Genomic DNA, 18,785 nt, shown 5'->3' with positions numbered 1-18,785 from the left:
CATGTAAATCAAGAGAAATTGGAACTGCAATACAGACAAATATATATATATATATATATATATATATATATATATATATATATATATATATATATATATATATATATATATATATATATATATATATATATATATATATATATATAAATGACTGGTGAGAAAGCGACTCAAAACATTTGACCGCGTGTCGTAGCTAAGATTGTATGAACATAACATTCAGTCATGTTTTCTCAGTGAACAACCACACAAGGAAAGAAATGAATTACGAGGTGACAGATGCTTTCAAAGCAGCATGCAGAATGGCTCCAAAGATTAAATTAGCATTTTTCACACTGATTGCACTCAAGCTGAACAAACTAGTTGAGGATCTGCTCTCTATTTGTGCATTAAGTGCATTCTTTTTTTGAATGGTAAATGTTTTTGTGTGGTTTCACAAAAATAGTTTTTTTTGTTTCAAGTGTGAAAAGGAAATAGGCATACTAAAATAATTTAATGTAATTCCCTTTGCCCACACACATTTACTCTATGTAAAGGGACTTTGTCACGGGTAGCTCCTCGATTCCATCGACACTCATGATTGTGCCGTCACCCATTGCCCTTTCAAATAGATGCTCAATTTCACCATCCTGTCCCACGAGAGTCCCCACCGCACCATCTTCATAATTGTCACCTAACCCCCGCATCATGCATCTGGACCCCTGGTCTCCCTCAGCAGTCAACACTGTCTTTTCACCTGAATTGTCTCTCATCTGACAGAGTAGAAGACAATGACCATGGACTTCCTGTCTGACACAGGACTATGTCTTGATAACAAGGCTCTATCATTGGGAACAAGCACTGCTTATTTCCACAGGGATGCATAGCAATTGAAAAGCAGACAAATGACGGCGTGTATTTTGAAAACTGTCGAAGCCTGAAAACTCATATTATTTATATATATATATATATATATATATATATATATATATATATATATATATATATATATATATATATATATATATATATATATATATATATATATATATATATATATATATATATATATATGTGTGTGTGTGTGTGTGTGTGTGTGTGTGTGTGTGTGTGTGTGTGTGTGTGTATATATGTGTATATATATATATATGTATATATGGGTATATATATATGTATATATATAAATGTGTATATATATGTATGTATATATAGGTGCGTGTATATATAACATAATTTAGTAAAATAACCTTTGAAAATGCATTAGCGGCCGAAAAAAAACATCAGTTGCTTTTTAACAGGGAGCAACATTAAAATATGTATCTCCATGTCAGTGTTGACTTTATTTTTAGACAGGGCTGAAGAGACATCTAGTGGTTAAATAAATTAAATTAAATATATTTATAGAAAATATAAAAACTATGCCGGAATTGTTATTCCTTAACTTTAGTGGAAAATTTATTTTTTCGGGGGTTAGGCATGTGTCACTCGTAATGATGTCGAAAGAAAATAGTGATGTAGTAGTCCGTTTGGAGTGGTGTTTGTTCGGAGTGGTGTTTGTTCATTGTGAGTGTAGAAAGAGAATAGTGATGTTGTAGTTAGTTTGTAGTTTTGTTTGTTCATCCTTGTGAGAGTCTGTGTGATAAAGCAGAGCAGCTCATTTTGGTCATGAACCCACTGATAGGCTCTGTTGGCCCATCATCCCTTATCTCCTCAATGACAACATTTGACCTTCACTGAAAGGATGTGCTTGAACATTCATTTTTCTGGCATTAAGGCAGAGAAACAAGTTGATAACAAAGTTAGGTTGAGCACCTTCATCAAATGTTGAATTCTTCTACAAGATGTCTTTTTGGCCTGCAGGGCAAATGGAAAAAGGAACTCTTGAATAAATTGCAGATTACATTTGACAATTGTGACTGGGAGACAAGAAATGTCATGAAAATAACTAGTGCAGCCTTTTCAGTATTTTATTTTGTCTTGATTTGATAAAATACATTTGCTATGCACACATAAATCAAATGCATGTATAGTACTTGTTTCGCCCACTGTTATATTGTACTCAAACATATCCATGCATTGTTGAATAAACCACAAATGAAATTTTCCACCTTTAAGAAAATCCTGAGGTAATTTATGAATGCATTTTTAGATGTTAAGAGCTAAATATTGACAAATGTGACTTTGTTTTGTGTGACGTCATGTTATCAACTATTTTGCAAGGGCTTCAAAGTTAATACTATAGGCTTGTCTGGAAGAAGTATGAGCTCAAAAGTACTCTGCACATTCACGTATCGCTGTTTCTCCACCCGGAAGTTCTCAAGCATCTGTAGAGAGAGGAGGAAAATAACAATATATATACAGGCTATAATCCCTTCAGAGAATATTCAAATACTAAATGGGAGCTCACGTGGATCAGGAAGATCTGCATCTCAGTCTCAGCGATTCTGCGTCCAATACATTGGCGCGGGCCGAAACCAAAGCTCAGGCTGCGAAAGTACTGGTTCTCAGTCCTGAGCCAGCGAGACGGTTGATATTGTTCCGGATGAGAAAAGACCTTAGGGTCTCTCCCCATTGCATAAAGCCCCAACTGCACCAGTTTCTAAATAAATGACATAAAAGAGTAGACTAGTGTCACAAAAGAATAACATACAACATAAAAAAATCCCCTCCAATGAGGTAAAATGCTTTTTGTTAAAGAAATATTTTCAAATAGATGTCATATAGTATCATAAAATTACCCCGGCTGGAATGTGATAATTCTGAATGATGATATCCTCTGCTGTGTATCTTTGCAAACTCACTGCAACTGGATGCAACCTTGAAGATTACAGGAAAGTTGTTTATTCTATTTATCACACGCGGACACTGCATTGCCTAATATTTGGGTTACCTTAGTGTTTCCTTCAGCGCTCCTTTGACCAAAGGAATCTTCTTCAGCATTTCCACCATGTCCCCCTGGCTCTGTGCCCTAGCAGATACCACCTCAGCCCTGAGCTCCTCCTGGAGGCTAGGATGTCTGGCCAGCTCATATAATGTCCACAGCAACGTGATAGAGGTCTAAAATATTGAGCACACATGAAGGTTGACAACATCAACAAAGTAGAAATCTCCTTAAAAAGCATCTAATTTTGACTTTTGATTACCGTATCAACCCCCCCAGCCATTAGCTCAGTGACACTGGCCTTGATGTCTTCGATGGACATCTTGTCCAGCATGAGCAGGCTGGCCAAAACCCCTGGATATTTTGTGCTTTGATCGCTGTCCTGCCGTAACTGTCTGTAGATGTTCTGTATGCAACGGTCAGCTGAGGAGGAAAAGCATTTTGAATGTCTTCCTTGTTTGTTGGACACAGAGGAATCCCGATGCAATCACACTTAGATCCAAAGATACAATCAAGTTATGATAACCCGTCTCATGCTATCCTAAGAGTAGCGTACCTTGGTTAAATATTCCATCCCAAGCGTCGACGTGGTCCCGCCACACTTTGGCTCCAATTCTTCTGAGGAGAGCGGGTGGGATGTATAACATGGGTGACGTCGTCTTAAACATCAGGGTGATGCAGTCAATGAAATGTTGAACCTCTGGGTCAATGTAATCTAGCATAAGGCCCAGACGCTCCCCATATAGCACTGTGCTCACCGCTGGGTAGAACAAAACAAATACAAGTCACAATTGGAGTTACAGACTACATTTAGTTTTATATGAAGGTGCAAATCTCACACTCTAATGCGTATTTGAAGAGCTCTTGGGAGAGATCTGTTGTCCACTTGTTTTTTCCGCTACGTTCTATCTTCTTGTGGACTCTGGCCACGAAATCATGACCCACTTCATCCAGCAAGGGCACAAAGTTACCCATCATCTTTGGAGAAATAACCTCCTTGTTGAGGATGACCCGGTTTGACCTCCACTCTATCCCGTTTCTGATGGTAAAACCATCAAAATTAACATTACAAGTCTCCCAACCACTGATAGCTAAATGCAAAGACTTGAGAAAGAAAAGAATGTACTTCAGCAAAACTCCATATTTACGATTCCTGTAGTCTCTATATGAGGTCCATGCTTCCACTTTTAGTCTTTTGGGATAAGAACCCTCAGCTTTGAAGAGAATGGCGGCATCCTCTGGGTTGATGATATTCACGCTTTCATAATATCCAACTTTTTCTCTGACATTCACAATGAGAGGGGGGACAAGATTTGCATGAGAAAATAAATGTATAAAATGGAAGATATAACTTTTGAAGCAGTCAAGAAACACTATTTAACGCCTGGCTCAAGGGCATTTTAGTCAACCTTGGATCTTGGAGTAATCTGAATTATTGCTGTATACTACTGAAATCATTTTTCCCTTTTTTTTCTAGTACCTGTAAATGGGTCCAAATGTGTTAAAATTCTGCAGCATAATCCGGTGGATGTTTTTGAAGCCATCCATCTTCCAGAAATTGTACAAATTAGCAATGCCGTTTTTCCAAAGCCCGGGAATCTCGCTGTAGGGTTTGATGATACTACCGCTTTCACCGAATCCCTGCCTCGCCATTGGCACGCTGCTGCTGCACCTTCTGCGGGCGCCCGATGCCATCAGCTCATCCAGGTAGCTAGCAGGAAACACAGGGATCTCACGCCACAAACTCACCCTGGCCATTCCTGAAACTCGACTGTTCTCGCCCCTTTGTCAAAAGCAGTAGGTTCAAATATTGTAGGCTGGTTTAAGTAATTCTCCCCACCCACTTTCTATCAAGGCTGCCCAAAGTTGCATCATCTACTGATGATGTACTGCAGCTGGAAATCTGCATACAATCTGCATTAAAGTTTGCTGCATTGTTTTTACATAAATTAATATACAACGATGCACTGCATTACTATTGTATCCTCGTCTACACCTGTTAACAAGTGGTTTGGTTAATGGAAAAGATAAGTCAGGTTCACAAGAAACTCATTTATAGCAAGATATCAGTGCATACAATGAAAAAAACTTGAGTTCCCATCAAGTTAGAATTTCAATAAATAATTCATTACCTCATTGACAGCAATAGATATGCTGCCAGCCACTCACAATTGAAACAAACTGGAGTTCAATTTCAGCAAAGGTTATAAAATTATTTTCTCAGCAGCTTTATTAGCTCTTCCAACTTCATAGCAGTCTGAATATCCCCCAGAATTTGGAGTCTGCCACTGCTGTAGGCAGAAAATGGTTGCAGTCTTCCCTGAAACATGGCCAGAAGGTCATCCTCGCACATTTTCAGTGTTACATCTGGCTGTCTGCAGAGTGATCCAGATCCAGCAGACCCATGACCTAGACAACACACCCAGCGGGACTTGACGATAGCATGTGCAGCTTTGATTTCTTTCATATGACTGAAACCATTTTCTGTGTTATTCACCTTGACTTAAATCCAGATAATAACTCTTTTGCCATCCCTCTTCAGAGCTGACGTCAAACTGGAAACAGGCGCCGACATGGTTCACCAAAGTTTCAGATAGAACGAGCTGGACCGCGTGGAGGAGCTCTTCAATAGAACTGAATGTGGCCACAGCCTCGTGGATGCCACTCTGTTCATCTACAAATGTTACACTGCTTCCTACAATGGGATATAACAGTGTTAAACAACATGTCTTCTAATAAGCGTTGCACCTTAAATTGCTTTGAGCACGAGGACTTACCTTGCTCCGGCGGCAAGGTTTGGCTCATAAAGTGCATGGCCAACTGCTGAAGGGGGCCCGCGAGGCCCGCGAGGCCCTCCAGTCCGGGTACAGAAGAAGGAACAATGACAGGCCCTCGAGGTCCTTCTTCCGGGGCTCTGAGAATAGAACCCGGGGTGAGTTCTACCCTGTCTATTTCTAGACCCCAAGGCCGAGTCATCTCATTTATGTCTACCTGTGGACAGTAGGAGAGAATTAAAGTGGAGCATCAAGCAGTTGAGAAGAACTCGCAGGTATGTTAAAAATGATCTTACACAAAGATATTCTCCCAGTTTGACTCTCTCTGTTTGGATTTCTTTGACCGTCTTCTTAGCCAGGCTGTGAGTTAAAGCGTTCTGTGCTGTCATCCTGGTTGAAGCGTTGAGGTCCTGCACTGACACTACTGACAAAACAGGGTTCCAAATCCTGAATTGAATATCTGCTCCCACGGCGAAAAGGCCATCATCTCTGGTATGTACCTTTTGTAATGAGATGAGAAAATGAACGCATGCACAGGACAGATCTGTGCTCCCTTTTTGATTTAGATGTCTGTCACTGTCACTGACAGTGAATGAGTCAATATAATAACACTATTGTATGACATAGTAAAAACACACAGTAATGGATTAGTATATCCAAATAGAAAGTAAACCTGGCATGGAGGTATATTGAAAGCACGGGTGCGCAAGTCGACCCGCTGCCACTGGTCAATAAGGGGCAACACGAGGACAATGCCAGGACCCTTTGGAGGGCAGATACGACCCAAGCGAAACACCACTATCCTCTGGTAGTTTGGTACGGTCTGCAAAGATGATTCAAAAATGGTCACAAGTTATCGGAGGTAAACAGTTTCACTGTAGGCTGAAAACGGGCTTACTTTTAATACAAACCATCCTGTGATTGGAAAGGTTATGAAAGTGACTATGTAGACAAGGAAGGTGACAGTTATGTTGCAAACCCATGACAGCCATCCCTGGGAGCTATCTACAAAAAAAATAAAGTTACAAGAAAAAAAGCACAAATTTTGAAGATAATTAGCCGTTTTATTTTTCAGTTTTATATGGAAATGGGAGGAATCCACTTCAGATTAGTGCACTCTTACTGCAGATATGCCAAATTCATAATACCGTTGCTAAGGGAACCAACAGATTGAATCAAATCTTGATTTCGTGCGATCTACGTATTGAGCACCCCTGGTTTAGCACAATGAGCTCCGCCACATACCACTGAAGTTGTTTTCAGAAACATTTGGGATGTAATCAAACGAAAGTCCTTTGTGGTAGCCTGCTTGTGGAAAGATGTTAGAGGATACATATATTCCTGGTGACGGGTCTTTCTGAGGAAGAAGCTGGTATGACTTTCCAAACATTGTCGATTTAAATAAATATATTCACTCGATGAAAACTAAAACATTTACAACACAATAGTGCTGTTATCATGTTGTTTCAATCAAGTTTACGCTTAGCTCATGTTGCTAAGTAGTTTTATTACTTCCGTGTTTTGATCAACTCTTATTCGTCGCGTGTAAAGTTAACTTTGGCGCCACCTGGCGGAGTGTAGTTGTCACACCCACCGCAATAAAACAAAATAAAAAATAACCAAAAAAAAGTAAAGACACTTAGAAGAAAAAGCATACAGTAGTACACTTTTGGGAAAAATAACATTGAGGTACAAACCAAATTAAAAGTAAAACAGTTTATATGGAATATAAATGATCTCTGTTCTTAATATTTTCTCATTGGGTCACAACACGTATGTAAAAGGTGAATTACAAATCAATGGACATTTTTTTCCTTATGACATTTAATCATAACTCTCTGGAGTCCAGTAGTTAGCTTTATATGTAAATGCACTGCATGCATGTATTAAATGGGATTTTGTGAAAATGCATTTTCTGTCCCACTTTTCTTCACAGATACTTGAACATGTGCACAACAGTTTCTACATTGCCAGTAACCATTTGAAAGACTAAGCCCTCGATTATCGCAGTGCAGTTGGAGTAAAAAATTGAGAGGTTCCAATCTCCTGGCAATTTGATGTAAATGGGGGCAAATGGCACTGATATACTGACTCAGCAACACTGGTATCCCGCTGGTTCTCCACCTGCTTTGGCTCTTTGAGGTTGGTTGTGTCTGCAAAAACATCTCTATTGAACATTATCTAACACACGGGACTAGTCCTTTCTTACCTGGCTGGAATTATATCATAACCTTAACTCTATAAGATTGCACACCCAGTGTCTTGAAACCTACAGGATGTTTATCTGCTGGGTATTTATGTATTAGTTTTAAGGGCATGTGCAAGAAATAAACCACTCATCGTTTACCAAGCTAAAATGTAAACTGACCATCACAAAAAAAAAATGTGCATACCATTCTAATTTTGAATTGAAGTGAATGCCTTTATTGTCGGTATACAAGTACAAAGAGATTAAAGCTTTACCATAAATTGCACACATAAATAAGTAGTAAACATATAATCTTTTTCTAAACTTTTTCACTGCTTTTGTGCTCAGGCCGAACCTGGTGTGATATACTAATAGTACTTGCGCGCCCTCTTGTGGTATATTGGTGCTAAAGGCACAGTCTCTTCTATGAGCAAACCAGCAAAGTGGTCGCCATACTTTTTTAGTGGGCTGCATCAATTGCATGCAGATTTGTTCTAGGGGAAACGACCTAAAAGTGAACACTTGAGGCCATTCAATAGTACCTTGAAATAGATGGGCTGTAGCAACAAAGTCATCCTCCAAACATAGGTGCAAATGCACAACAGTTTGAGAACAAAATGTGTTCTGGAGTACCCAGTCAAAGTTTGAACAATTTAACTTCCTTGAAACAAAGGAAAAAAATCTAAAGTATACACTGGAAAGCCAAAGATCTGATTTAACTCACTTCCTCAGAATTATGAGGCAGACATGCCAATAAATCATCTGCCTTGTCATTAGGTTTACATTGTTTTCAATATTTAAAAAAAGTAGAAATATTTTTGCACGTGCTCTTTGAGCAGATTAATTTTATTTTGATAACAGCCATTCCATAATCAATTCATGCATTCATTTAACCCTTCCGTGCACGAATCAAATGCCCTGTTAGGGTAAGGAGAATGGAAAATGAATGAAGGAATAATAAATTGAATTAATTGAAGATTTAATTTTGGAAGGGATCCGTTTTTTTCAACAGTAATGATAAATAATTTTAAAAAACACAGCAAATTGGGGGGGGAAGCTAAGAGTAAAAAAAGGATAGAATATTTTGAGTTTACAAGGCCTCAATTTTGGACAATCAATTGCTTCCAGCCCCTTCCAGTGGAAATGGAATGGACAGTCAGTAGGTGTTTTTAGTATGAATTCCCCTCTTTTAGTAACTACCACAACACGCATACACAGATACCCTGTGGCCTGATCCGGCAGTGAATGAGTTAAGATAATGTTATTTTTTCGATAGATGTCCATTCAGTCACCACCTTAACATGAAATGGTTAAGAAATTCCAAATACTTCACATTATTCCATCGACTTTAACGATCCACTTGTTTAACAAGCCCAAAAGCTGGAAGAGCCTTGGTTTGTTCCCCATCGTAGGTCACCACAAATGCGTTTTGAAATTAAATAATAATAATAAAATCTGCAGACATTTTTTTAATTCCAGCCAGAACTCTTAAAATAATGACTGTTCAGCCCAGTAGAGAGAATCTCTAAAGCTTGACGTGTTTTTTGAATTGGACTCTAAATTAGTGTCCGAGCGGGTCTAATAATTTGTAACGTAACGGCAAGCGTTTCGTCACCTTGGGAAGGCTTTAATTAGTAACCGACTATTTTTTTCGTGGGTTCCTGTACAGTCCGTGTGACGTCAGCGCGCCGTCAATTTGTGACGCCGCGTCCCTTTGTTGGCTTAACAGGGGCGACGTTTTGTTGTTATTTTCGCCGCTGCTTGGAAAACAAGCTCGGATCACTTGGCCTCGCGAGCAACCGCGGCAACACTGTGTACATAGACCGCTAGGTGAGTTTGTCACAAGTTGATAAGCGCCCCTAGGAATGGACTCAGACGAGGGTTATAACTATGAATACGACGACGAAGAGGAGGAATGTAGCGACGAGAGCGCCGAAGAGGAGCCCGAGGACGAGACCCTGGAGCTCGGCGAGGTGGAGTTGGTCGATCCCGTCGTGGCCGCCGGGGAGCGGGACGAGTGCGGAGATACGGTCGGAGGCGGCCAAGGCCCCGGCGAGGAAGAGGAGGAGGACTATCGCTTCGAGGTTTTGACCGCAGAACAGATCCTCCAGCACATGGTGGAGTGCATCAAGGAAGTCAACGAGGTCATCCAGGTAGGCATTTTTGTCGTGTCACGGTCAAGAAAGACCGAGATCCGGAGCTCCTGATGACCCGTAAACAGGCCGTGCTTGTTAGCTTAGCAATTAGCTCTCATGCAGTAGTTTACTTGCTGGAAGTTGACAGGTTAGCCGGGGAGGGCACGGATTGCATGAAAAGCGGACGCCTTGCCCAAGAGCTCCATTTAATCGGCAATCTACGACAAAAATGAATATCGACAAAACTGCATTTCCATCCAGGAAGTAGTCTAATCCCCATTGAGAAGTTAATGCTAGCTTGCTGTTAGCCACCTTGCTCGCTAGAAATTCAAAAGTATCGTGTGTTTTTTTTTCTTTTCCCAAAAATTAAAACATTTCAAGCGTGAGATACTGCACAACCTCGCCCATTTGCTTCCCAATGTTAAGACATAACCATAAAATCGGTTAAATCAATGGACTCAACGGTATTTTGAACACTTGTCGAAAAGCTTGGTCATCGAATTAGTTTGTCAGTTGACTACATGGGCAGAACACCTAGGTTAGATCTTGTTTTTTTTAAATAAATGATAAGGTGCAGAATGTCACGTTGATTGTTCATTTGGATCATTTTGTAACAGGCAAGGTTTTCAGAAGAAACGTAGTGCAGTGGCACCTTCGTGGTGTGGGCCTCCATTTGCTTTCTTGTACGACATGCTACACTTGGGGAAAACAACAGTGAAAGCTTCCATGGTTTTATACAAAATGCGCCTGGCAACACCAAACAATGCTTGAATCACATTAAATGTCTTCACCCGTTTGTTATAAATCCACCCTCTTACTATGAACACAATACAACCAGCAATGAATGAATGAGTATTACACTATTGACTAAACAAAGACTCATTTTAAGCATTCTCTTCTAATAATTGAGAAAAATAGCTGTTATCTTTGTATTTTTGCAGTGCCCCACTAATACTAAAAACAACACCCTACTGTAACATGATCAATGTTACGTGATCAATTGTATGTGCACATTTTTCTTGATCATCTTCCATTGTTATGCAAATTTGATAAAAATAATGTATTTACTGATGTTAGCCCAAAAAATCTTTTTCCTCATTGAATTGTTAACCAAATCTGTCCTTTTTTATGAATGATTATTTAATCGTAGGTTTCGCTGAGGGGATAAGATGAAAGTCCACCACTAAGTTAGTTCTAATTGTTAGTATTTTTAAAAATCTTTGAAAATTGGCCACCTAACTCACTGAATCCATGTGGTGTGGAATGTGTGGCATAGTTTATATTTGACAACAATCAAGGTGTTGAAATTCTACAACATCCAAAAATTGGAACAGGTTTTTGATTGCTACCTTTCGTAGGGACAGATGTATACCGGTGCAGGGAAATTGTTTGTTTTCTGTCGTTGACCTTAGTCTTATGGCAGTTTTCAACCTTAATAAGGTTCTACCAAATCTGTTAGAACCTCCTATAACAGTCATAGTTTTATGGCCCATAACAATAATATTGGTGCCATCGTGGAAAAACATTAAAGACAGTTTTTAACATTTTTAACCAGACTTGCTGTTGTATGTTCTCTCAGTTCTCGCAACTTGGTACTTGACTCTGCATGGTGTGACTGATATAGAATGTTCGTGTTTCAACAAATGATGGAAATAGTTTGACTTCCAGTCATCAAATATATCCACTTTTTGGCTGTAATGTTATTGCTCTTATCGTAAACAAAGTAAGCGCATTGTGCCAATACAGGGGGGGAAATAAACTCTTTGTTAACTGCTGTTTCTCTCATCACTGATCTTGTATCCTCGTGACACGTAAAATCTTTTTCACATTTGACAGAAATCTCAACAATTTTCATTTATTTTCAATCCAGTCTATCACTAAGCAGTTAATTCTTAAAAATATATATTTATTGTGCAACACAACCCTGTTTTGCACTTGTTTTTTTGTGTGTGTGTTACATATGTGTTTATTATACTTGCTGATCAATGCTAGTCCATTGACTATAAATTCAAGTAGGACTAGTCATTGTTTCTCTCCTGAGGTCCTCGGTATCCGACGCTTAATGCAAGGTATCCAATGAAGTTTCCAGTGGTCTAAGAAGGCACTGTCATGTGACACAAAATGAGTGTTCCATTGCATAGGTATCCAATGCTTGAGCAGTGTTTTTATTGGCACAGAGTGCATAAAATACATTTATTTACACTCATTACAAAGTCCAAATCCATTATTAGACTGATCTTTTAAATACACGTGGTGGTTTGGAAAAATGTTTTGAGGTATTTTAATCATTGATGAAATTTAATCAGAACGTTGACATTATTGGGGCATGCTTTTGTAGCTATTCCCAAACTGTACTGAATGCCAGTCTGAGTACCAAAAAATGGGTCTGTCAATGGGAATAATAAGAAATTATTACTCCTTTCTTGATTTCTCTAGAATCCTGCTACAATTACACGCATTCTCCTTAGTCACTTCAACTGGGATAAGGAAAAACTCATGGAGAGGTAATGACAATGTACTTGATGGGCCTTTTTTAATGTTCACGTTGGCCTAGCAAGTTGACTGAGAAGTTGAGGTTCTTTCCTATTTTTCTCCACATAGGTATTTTGATGGTAACCTTGACAAGCTTTTCTCCGAGTGTCACGTGATCAACCCCAGCAAGAAACCCCGGATCCGTCCTCCCATTAACACCAGATCATCGGCACAGGACATGCCGTGTCAGATCTGCTATCTGAATTTCCCAAACTCCGTGAGTGATCAAAATGATACGATTCATCGAGTTTGTAAGTGTAGATAATAGCATTAAATAAGCAATTATATGCCATGAGTTAACATTTCTTTCTGGTGTGCCAAATTCAGAAGACATTTATTTTGACTTGGACTTCAAATACATCACATAATACAATGTGGGCAAAGCTAATGTTGCTGATGTTTTACTGGGTTCTGTTTTCAAGGCTTTGAAGGTTAACACGTTTGTGTTTTACAGTATTTTACCGGCTTGGAGTGTGGACACAAGTTCTGCATGCAATGTTGGGGCGATTACCTAACTACTAAAATAATAGAAGAAGGAATGGGGCAGGTATACAACCTATTTTTATATTTAAAAATAAATAAACAAAGCAAATGTCAGTGTTTGCATTGAATCAATTACAACGTGCCCTTTGTTTTTCCTTCTCAGACCATTTCATGTCCTGCTCATAGTTGTGACATTTTGGTTGATGACAACACAGTCATGTAAGTATTCTTTTTTTGTTGTTGTTGTTTGGAGGACGATTTGATGGTCAAAAACTGACATTTCATTTTCTCTCTTTAAAATATAATTTCATGAGTCCACTGTTTATATCCTTGGGTCAGTAACTCATTTAGTCTTCACACTGACTCTTAAGGCAGACAGTAATTGTCTTAACCTACATGGCAATGTCTCCTACTAACAGGATATATGATGGTCTTCTAATTGATCATTGGCAGTGCAAAATTATCTTTAAAACTGAAAAAAATATTGTTTTTGGATGTACTCTTTTGTATACAAATGGATATTGAGAATTACATATGAAAGAAACCTGATGCTAACATTGTAACCCAAAAAGCTGTTTGTCCCCAAACTTTTTTTTTTTCAAATTGTTGCAGAGTGCAATGATCTGTCAGTTGCCTTTCCAGAAACCTCCCCGAATAAATGTTTTACTGTCTGCATGAAGTCTACTAGTTTTATGAAACAATAACAAATCATATGACTTTTCTTACAGGCGCCTCATAACAGATTCAAAAGTCAAGTTGAAGTACCAGCATTTAATTACAAATAGTTTTGTGGAGGTAAGATGGATTTTTTTCCCTCTTTTTTTTTTCTTTGTGGGAATACTCAGTGGAACAGGAAATGTCAACACCTTGAGTTTAAAATTTGAACAAATTCTTATTAAAATGGACGCACTGCACTTTGAAGTATAACATGTGTATTTTGTGTCATTTACAGTGCAATCGACTGTTAAAGTGGTGCCCCGCTCCAGACTGCCATCACGTCGTTAAAGTCCAGTACCCAGATGCCAAACCAGTGAGGTGCAAGTGTGGCCGTCAGTTCTGGTATGAGAAAGGCAAACATGGAAAAAAAACAGTGTGCTGTGTCAAATGTGTACTACTGATACATTTTTCAATCTCTGCAGCTTCAACTGTGGGGAGAACTGGCACGATCCGGTCAAGTGTAAAGTATGAGCAAATATTTATTGCTCCACACATGAAGTTTTTCGATGAAGAGTGGAGTTGTGACGCTATTTTTTTTTTAAACTTTTGCAGTGGCTAAGAAAGTGGATTAAAAAATGCGACGATGACAGTGAAACTTCAAACTGGATTGCTGCAAATACAAAGGTAAACTCAAATGACTTGAATCTGCCTTTGTATTCAGACTTTACTCGTGTTCCAGTTTGGTTGCCACCTTCGGGCTTAAGAATGCCAAAAATCGTTGTCATGGCAAATAATTGTGGTTTTGTTCCTTTCCCTTGCCTTGTTGGCTGGTGTTCGGCTGTAGTCAGATCTAACTGATAAATCTCGTAGGCTAAGCACAGATCAACTGAGAGGGCGGTCAGTAAAATGGGTCAGGTTGGAGATAAGATGGTTGTATTCCTATTTGTGTCAGCATAATCAGCAGAAGAAACGCTCGCGCCACTTTCTCACATGATAAACTACATGCACTGTCCCAGTGCCTTTTCTCTCTTCATACACATTACAATTAGAAAACCTGTTAAGATTTTGACTTTAATGTATGCTGCAGATGAACAAAGCTTGATATAAAAGTGAAATGTACCCTCTTTTTGAAGGAGTGTCCAAAGTGCCATGTGACCATAGAAAAAGACGGCGGGTGCAATCACATGGTTTGTCGGAACCAGAACTGCAAAGCGGAGTTCTGCTGGGTCTGCCTGGGTCCATGGGAACCGCATGGTTCTGCTTGGTAAATTGATTTTGGAACTACTACTTGTGCTACAACTCTTCCGTTGGATAACATTATAGAGTGCCAGCTTTTTTTAGGGTTGGAAAATTCTAGGAATTTTAGCGTTTGAAACCTTGTATTGTAATTTGTGAGAATGAATATGATTCAACTGAGAAATTAGGGAACTTAGACTTTGTTAAATTACTCACATACTAAACATTTGATTTTCTTCTAATGATGTTTTAAGTGTAGTGATCCCTTTAGTTTCGAACCCTTCAATTCTGGCCATCTTAGAAATGTGAAATCTACAAACTGGATCTGGAATGTTAGCCATCCCTCCCAATAGAAGCATGTGACACACTGTAATGCATTTTAGGTACAATTGCAATCGCTACAATGAAGACGATGCCAAGGCCGCCAGAGACGCTCAAGAGGTAGTTTTTTATTTTATTTTTTTGTGGCAAGAGCCATCCAGTTTTCCCTTTTTGAATCCATGACAACTGGTGATGCAAATGTTTACCATGCGCAGCGCTCGAGGGCGGCCTTGCAGAGGTACCTGTTCTACTGCAACCGCTACATGAACCACATGCAGAGCCTGCGCTTTGAGCACAAGCTGTACGCTCAGGTCAAGCAGAAGATGGAGGAGATGCAGCAGCACAACATGTCCTGGATCGAGGTGCAGTTCCTGAAGAAGGCGGTGGACGTGTTGTGCCAGTGCCGCTCCACGCTCATGTTCACTTACGTCTTTGCCTTCTACCTCAAGAAGAACAACCAGTCGATTATTTTTGAGGTAAGACGCAAGTTGTCCGATTAGTCTCCGAGAGGAAAGGAACTCTTTGCTTTCCGTCTTCGTTCATGTCCGGCCGGCCATCCATGGGCATCGCTCTTGCATTGTCTTCAGCTTTCAAATATCGAGCTCCTCCACCAGAAGCGCTATTTTTCTCCAGTCAAATGGGACTGCCGTCTCTTTTACAGAACAACCAGGCTGACTTGGAAAACGCCACTGAAGTGCTGTCAGGCTACCTAGAAAGAGACATCTCACAGGATTCCTTGCAGGACATAAAGCAAAAAGTACAAGACAAGTACAGGTCAGTATGCGGAGATGGGCGGCGGAGCGAGACCTCAACGGGTCGGCCTCTGACGGCGCCGTGGTTTATGGCGGGTCTCCCGTGTGGCAGATACTGCGAGAGCCGGCGACGAGTTCTACTCCAGCACGTGCACGAAGGCTACGAGAAGGACTTGTGGGAGTACATTGAGGATTGAGGACACGTCCCAATACTTTGGACTCTGGAGTATCTTGACATAATAAGAGCGCTGATGCAAATTGGTCAGGGCAGGACGGACCTTCTGCTGCCTCTTTTGGCAAAACTACCACTTTTGCATCCTTTTTCTTTAACAATGTGGAAGTAAATTATATTTAAATAAAAAGGTAGAGTAATAAAACAAGTGTACTACAGTATTGTTAGCAGCAGAAAGTCCATCTTAAATACGTACATCCTCTTTTGGTTTGTATTGGTAACACTTCCCATCAGCTACCTTATTTTCCCCCTCTTTTCTTTTTTTTGGCTTGTGAATTTTCTCTTAAATCTTTTTGTTTGTTCGTTCTCCCCGTCAGTGTGAACATGTTTTAAACACAGCTTTAATCGTCCTGGCCATGTTTGCAGTCTTGGCGAGGTCCTTTGTGTGGTGAGCTGATTGTAAAGGGGCAAAGACATTTCATAAAAAACAAAATCATAATGAAAAAAAGAATAGCAAGTCTGGTTTTTGTTTTTTTGTTTTGTTTTTTCCAGTTTGTAAATAGCCCCAATGCATGGAAGTCAATGGGCAAGTGGCACGCGTTTGCATCGTTTTGACCTATTTATTCTTTCCAAACATTGTTAAAGGTGTTGGCAATAAGGAGCAGCGCACAGGTGACCTCACCAGGAGCTCAGAATGGACACTACTAGAAAACCATGTTGTCAAGAAACTGGAAGTTTGAAAAGGTGTCAACGCGCGTCTGCTTGATATTGCTTCTTCTAACTGCCGCCCTGCTTAACTCACTCAAAACTTGTTTTTAGAGCCAAACTGAGTGACATTCACTCTTTTTCTTTTGTTGCTGTCCACGCTCCACTCGCACCTGACACGGAATGTCGTGAAAGGATGGATGTGACTCCTCGCAGGGGGAGATTGAACATCGTTTAAAATGGAGACATGGCACCAATGTAGGACAAGTTTGCTATTTGTCACGCTTAAGGTTGGTTTTGATTTTTTAAATTTGTACGGGATGATGAAATGTTGAAATGTCAGTGCCCCAGTGCTGCAGGTTTTGGACTGCTCCGCTTGTAAATGCTCTCCCTTCATGTTTGTGGAACACGCCGGCCATCTGCGCAGAGGACGCGCATGTTCAGGCACTGATCAAAGTTATGGGATTGACAAGTGTGTCAACAATCCTTAACGCCCAAAAAAATGTTTGAAAAAAAAATTAAAGGCCCTAGTCTCAGTACTAAGGTGCCAGGGGTCAGTCCCAAAATGCTTATGTGTTCAGACTTCTTATTTTATCCTAGCAAATTATAAACTGTATTGTTTATTTGAATAAATGTCATGGGAAAATCTCTTTTCAGCAGTTTGCGTGTGTTATTAGTGTGGCCTTGCTTCACTTTACACGTCGCAATATTATGGCCATAACATACGTGATTTGTTCAATTGAAAGTTGACGTTGTGGCAATTTTGTCATATTTTCAACAGGCCTTAATTATTTTTTGTAGCTGCCCCTTTGTGGAAAAGTAAGTCTGGTGCAATTCTGCAAAGAGGGAGGTTAAAATTCTAGTCCGTAATTGCCACCAAGGGTGGTAGTTCCCATTTTTGGTTTCAGGGGAAAACAATATTTAGCAAACTCTGCAACTGACTGACAAAATAACGAATAATTCAACTCTTCGACTTACTGTAAACTCATACGCAGATCAGGCACTAGGTGGAGACAGTGGTTAAAATGTCAAGCAATCCAGCAGGACCTTGCTTGATTTGTTTTGGTCCAAGGAAGCATTTTGGGGGTATTTATTAGCAGCCGAGACTTACTAATTAAAAATTAAAGTAACAGTTAAGAATGTGAGCTTTATTCACTTTGCTTTCTCTCTGCATGCAGGCGTGAGCGTCTATGACAATCAAAATGCTCCTGATGGTTAAACAAGACAAATCTTTATTAAAGACATTCAACAGTGGTATTCAAAGACATTAGAAAATGCACACCTGTGGGAAAAGACAAACGAGCTCACTTGTAGTGAAGTGCTCTACTAGCAGCTGTCCAGCTTCAGTAACACTACTTACAGTACATGGAAGTAACATTTTTATTTTAAAGGTTTTGACATGGTCCCCATTTCATAGCACCTTAAGAGCGATCAACACAATATTGAGCAGAACCTTATCAGTTTGTAGTAAATGATTGTGTACGTGGGCACTTTTAAGAGGAGTAAAAATAATATATGCTCAAGTTAAATCAAGCTTAAATTGATTGGTGGATTTTTACATTGGAATTCATTCCCAGCATTGGTAAGCTTATTATCCTTGAGTATAGCCCGATTTTGACATAAAAACCAATGTCAAATGGATTCAAAGCCTAATAGTAGTTGTAATGTGCAAGATATGTATGAAAACCACATTAGGCACATATTTTAAAAGTGGTGTTCTTGGGTTTAGCTATAGAAGCACAAAATGGGACAATTTGGCACTCGCCAGGTCACTCAATGCTCACCAAGCATAGCACAACCTCCACACTATGCATGAGTGTCTTGCATAGTACAGACGCTCCCCTACTTACGAACATTCAACTTACGAACAACGGTACATACGAACATGTCTGCAAATTGCATTTAAGTCGAAAAATGTTCGTAAGTCCAATTTTGTATTTTTTTCCGAGTAGTGCTTCTTTCCGCCGCTAATA

General features: G+C 39.6%; 3 protein-coding genes across 4 annotated transcripts; 1 reads left to right on the top strand and 2 right to left on the bottom strand.

Moving 5' to 3' along the window:
* Positions 1-1,925: 1,925 nt before the first annotated feature.
* On the bottom strand, positions 1,926-4,769 carry cyp11a1.2 (cytochrome P450 family 11 subfamily A member 1, tandem duplicate 2). Its single transcript, XM_077596682.1, has 9 exons — positions 4,338-4,769; positions 3,984-4,139; positions 3,697-3,896; positions 3,414-3,617; positions 3,120-3,280; positions 2,867-3,033; positions 2,715-2,793; positions 2,384-2,575; positions 1,926-2,300 (listed from the first exon to the last, which is right to left on the bottom strand). Exons 1-9 carry the CDS (start codon positions 4,613-4,615, stop codon positions 2,181-2,183), a joined length of 1,557 nt encoding a protein of 518 aa, XP_077452808.1. The 5' UTR covers positions 4,616-4,769; the 3' UTR covers positions 1,926-2,180.
* A 125-nt stretch (positions 4,770-4,894) lies between these two features.
* On the bottom strand, positions 4,895-7,156 carry stoml1 (stomatin (EPB72)-like 1). Its single transcript, XM_077596683.1, has 7 exons — positions 6,877-7,156; positions 6,530-6,636; positions 6,305-6,454; positions 5,928-6,131; positions 5,635-5,848; positions 5,355-5,552; positions 4,895-5,266 (listed from the first exon to the last, which is right to left on the bottom strand). The coding sequence occupies exons 1-7, from the start codon at positions 7,019-7,021 to the stop codon at positions 5,070-5,072; spliced, it is 1,215 nt and encodes a 404-aa protein (XP_077452809.1). The 5' UTR covers positions 7,022-7,156; the 3' UTR covers positions 4,895-5,069.
* Positions 7,157-9,450: 2,294 nt separating this feature from the next.
* On the top strand, positions 9,451-17,462 carry arih1 (ariadne ubiquitin-conjugating enzyme E2 binding protein homolog 1 (Drosophila)). Of its 2 annotated transcripts, XR_013299637.1 has the most exons (15): positions 9,451-9,972; positions 12,391-12,458; positions 12,556-12,703; positions 12,941-13,033; positions 13,133-13,188; positions 13,698-13,764; positions 13,922-14,028; positions 14,109-14,151; positions 14,239-14,310; positions 14,760-14,890; positions 15,246-15,303; positions 15,399-15,659; positions 15,845-15,957; positions 16,048-16,851; positions 16,927-17,462. XR_013299637.1 is itself a non-coding variant. In XM_077596613.1 (14 exons), exons 1-14 carry the CDS (start codon positions 9,685-9,687, stop codon positions 16,130-16,132), a joined length of 1,590 nt encoding a protein of 529 aa, XP_077452739.1. In that variant the 5' UTR covers positions 9,451-9,684; the 3' UTR covers positions 16,133-17,462. The 2 variants fall into 2 exon arrangements, 1 of the variants encoding a protein (XP_077452739.1); XM_077596613.1 differs by having other exon boundaries at positions 16,048-17,462.
* Positions 17,463-18,785: the final 1,323 nt, after the last annotated feature.

The sequence above is a fragment of the Stigmatopora argus genome, chromosome 3 (assembly GCF_051989625.1).
Source record: "Stigmatopora argus isolate UIUO_Sarg chromosome 3, RoL_Sarg_1.0, whole genome shotgun sequence".
Taxonomy (NCBI): Eukaryota; Metazoa; Chordata; class Actinopteri; order Syngnathiformes; family Syngnathidae; genus Stigmatopora; species Stigmatopora argus.
The sequence above is the reverse complement of the archived record's forward strand: the minus strand, read 5'-3'. Positions and strand labels throughout refer to the sequence as shown.

Coding starts and splice junctions, on each gene's coding strand:
- arih1 (XM_077596613.1), top strand. CDS start 9,685: ATGGACTCAGACGAGGGTTATAACTATGAATACGACGACGAAGAGGAG. Junction 12,704..12,940: donor ATCTGAATTTCCCAAACTCC/GTGAGTGATCAA, acceptor TGTGTTTTACAG/TATTTTACCGGCTTGGAGTG. Junction 15,304..15,398: donor CCGCCAGAGACGCTCAAGAG/GTAGTTTTTTAT, acceptor TACCATGCGCAG/CGCTCGAGGGCGGCCTTGCA.
- stoml1 (XM_077596683.1), bottom strand. CDS start 7,021: ATGTTTGGAAAGTCATACCAGCTTCTTCCTCAGAAAGACCCGTCACCA. Junction 6,455..6,529: donor CAGGATGGTTTGTATTAAAA/GTAAGCCCGTTT, acceptor TCATCTTTGCAG/ACCGTACCAAACTACCAGAG. Junction 5,267..5,354: donor TTATCTGGATTTAAGTCAAG/GTGAATAACACA, acceptor TGTGTTGTCTAG/GTCATGGGTCTGCTGGATCT.
- cyp11a1.2 (XM_077596682.1), bottom strand. CDS start 4,615: ATGGCCAGGGTGAGTTTGTGGCGTGAGATCCCTGTGTTTCCTGCTAGC. Junction 3,034..3,119: donor TGGCTGGGGGGGTTGATACG/GTAATCAAAAGT, acceptor TCAATATTTTAG/ACCTCTATCACGTTGCTGTG. Junction 2,576..2,714: donor ATTATCACATTCCAGCCGGG/GTAATTTTATGA, acceptor TCATTTATTTAG/AAACTGGTGCAGTTGGGGCT.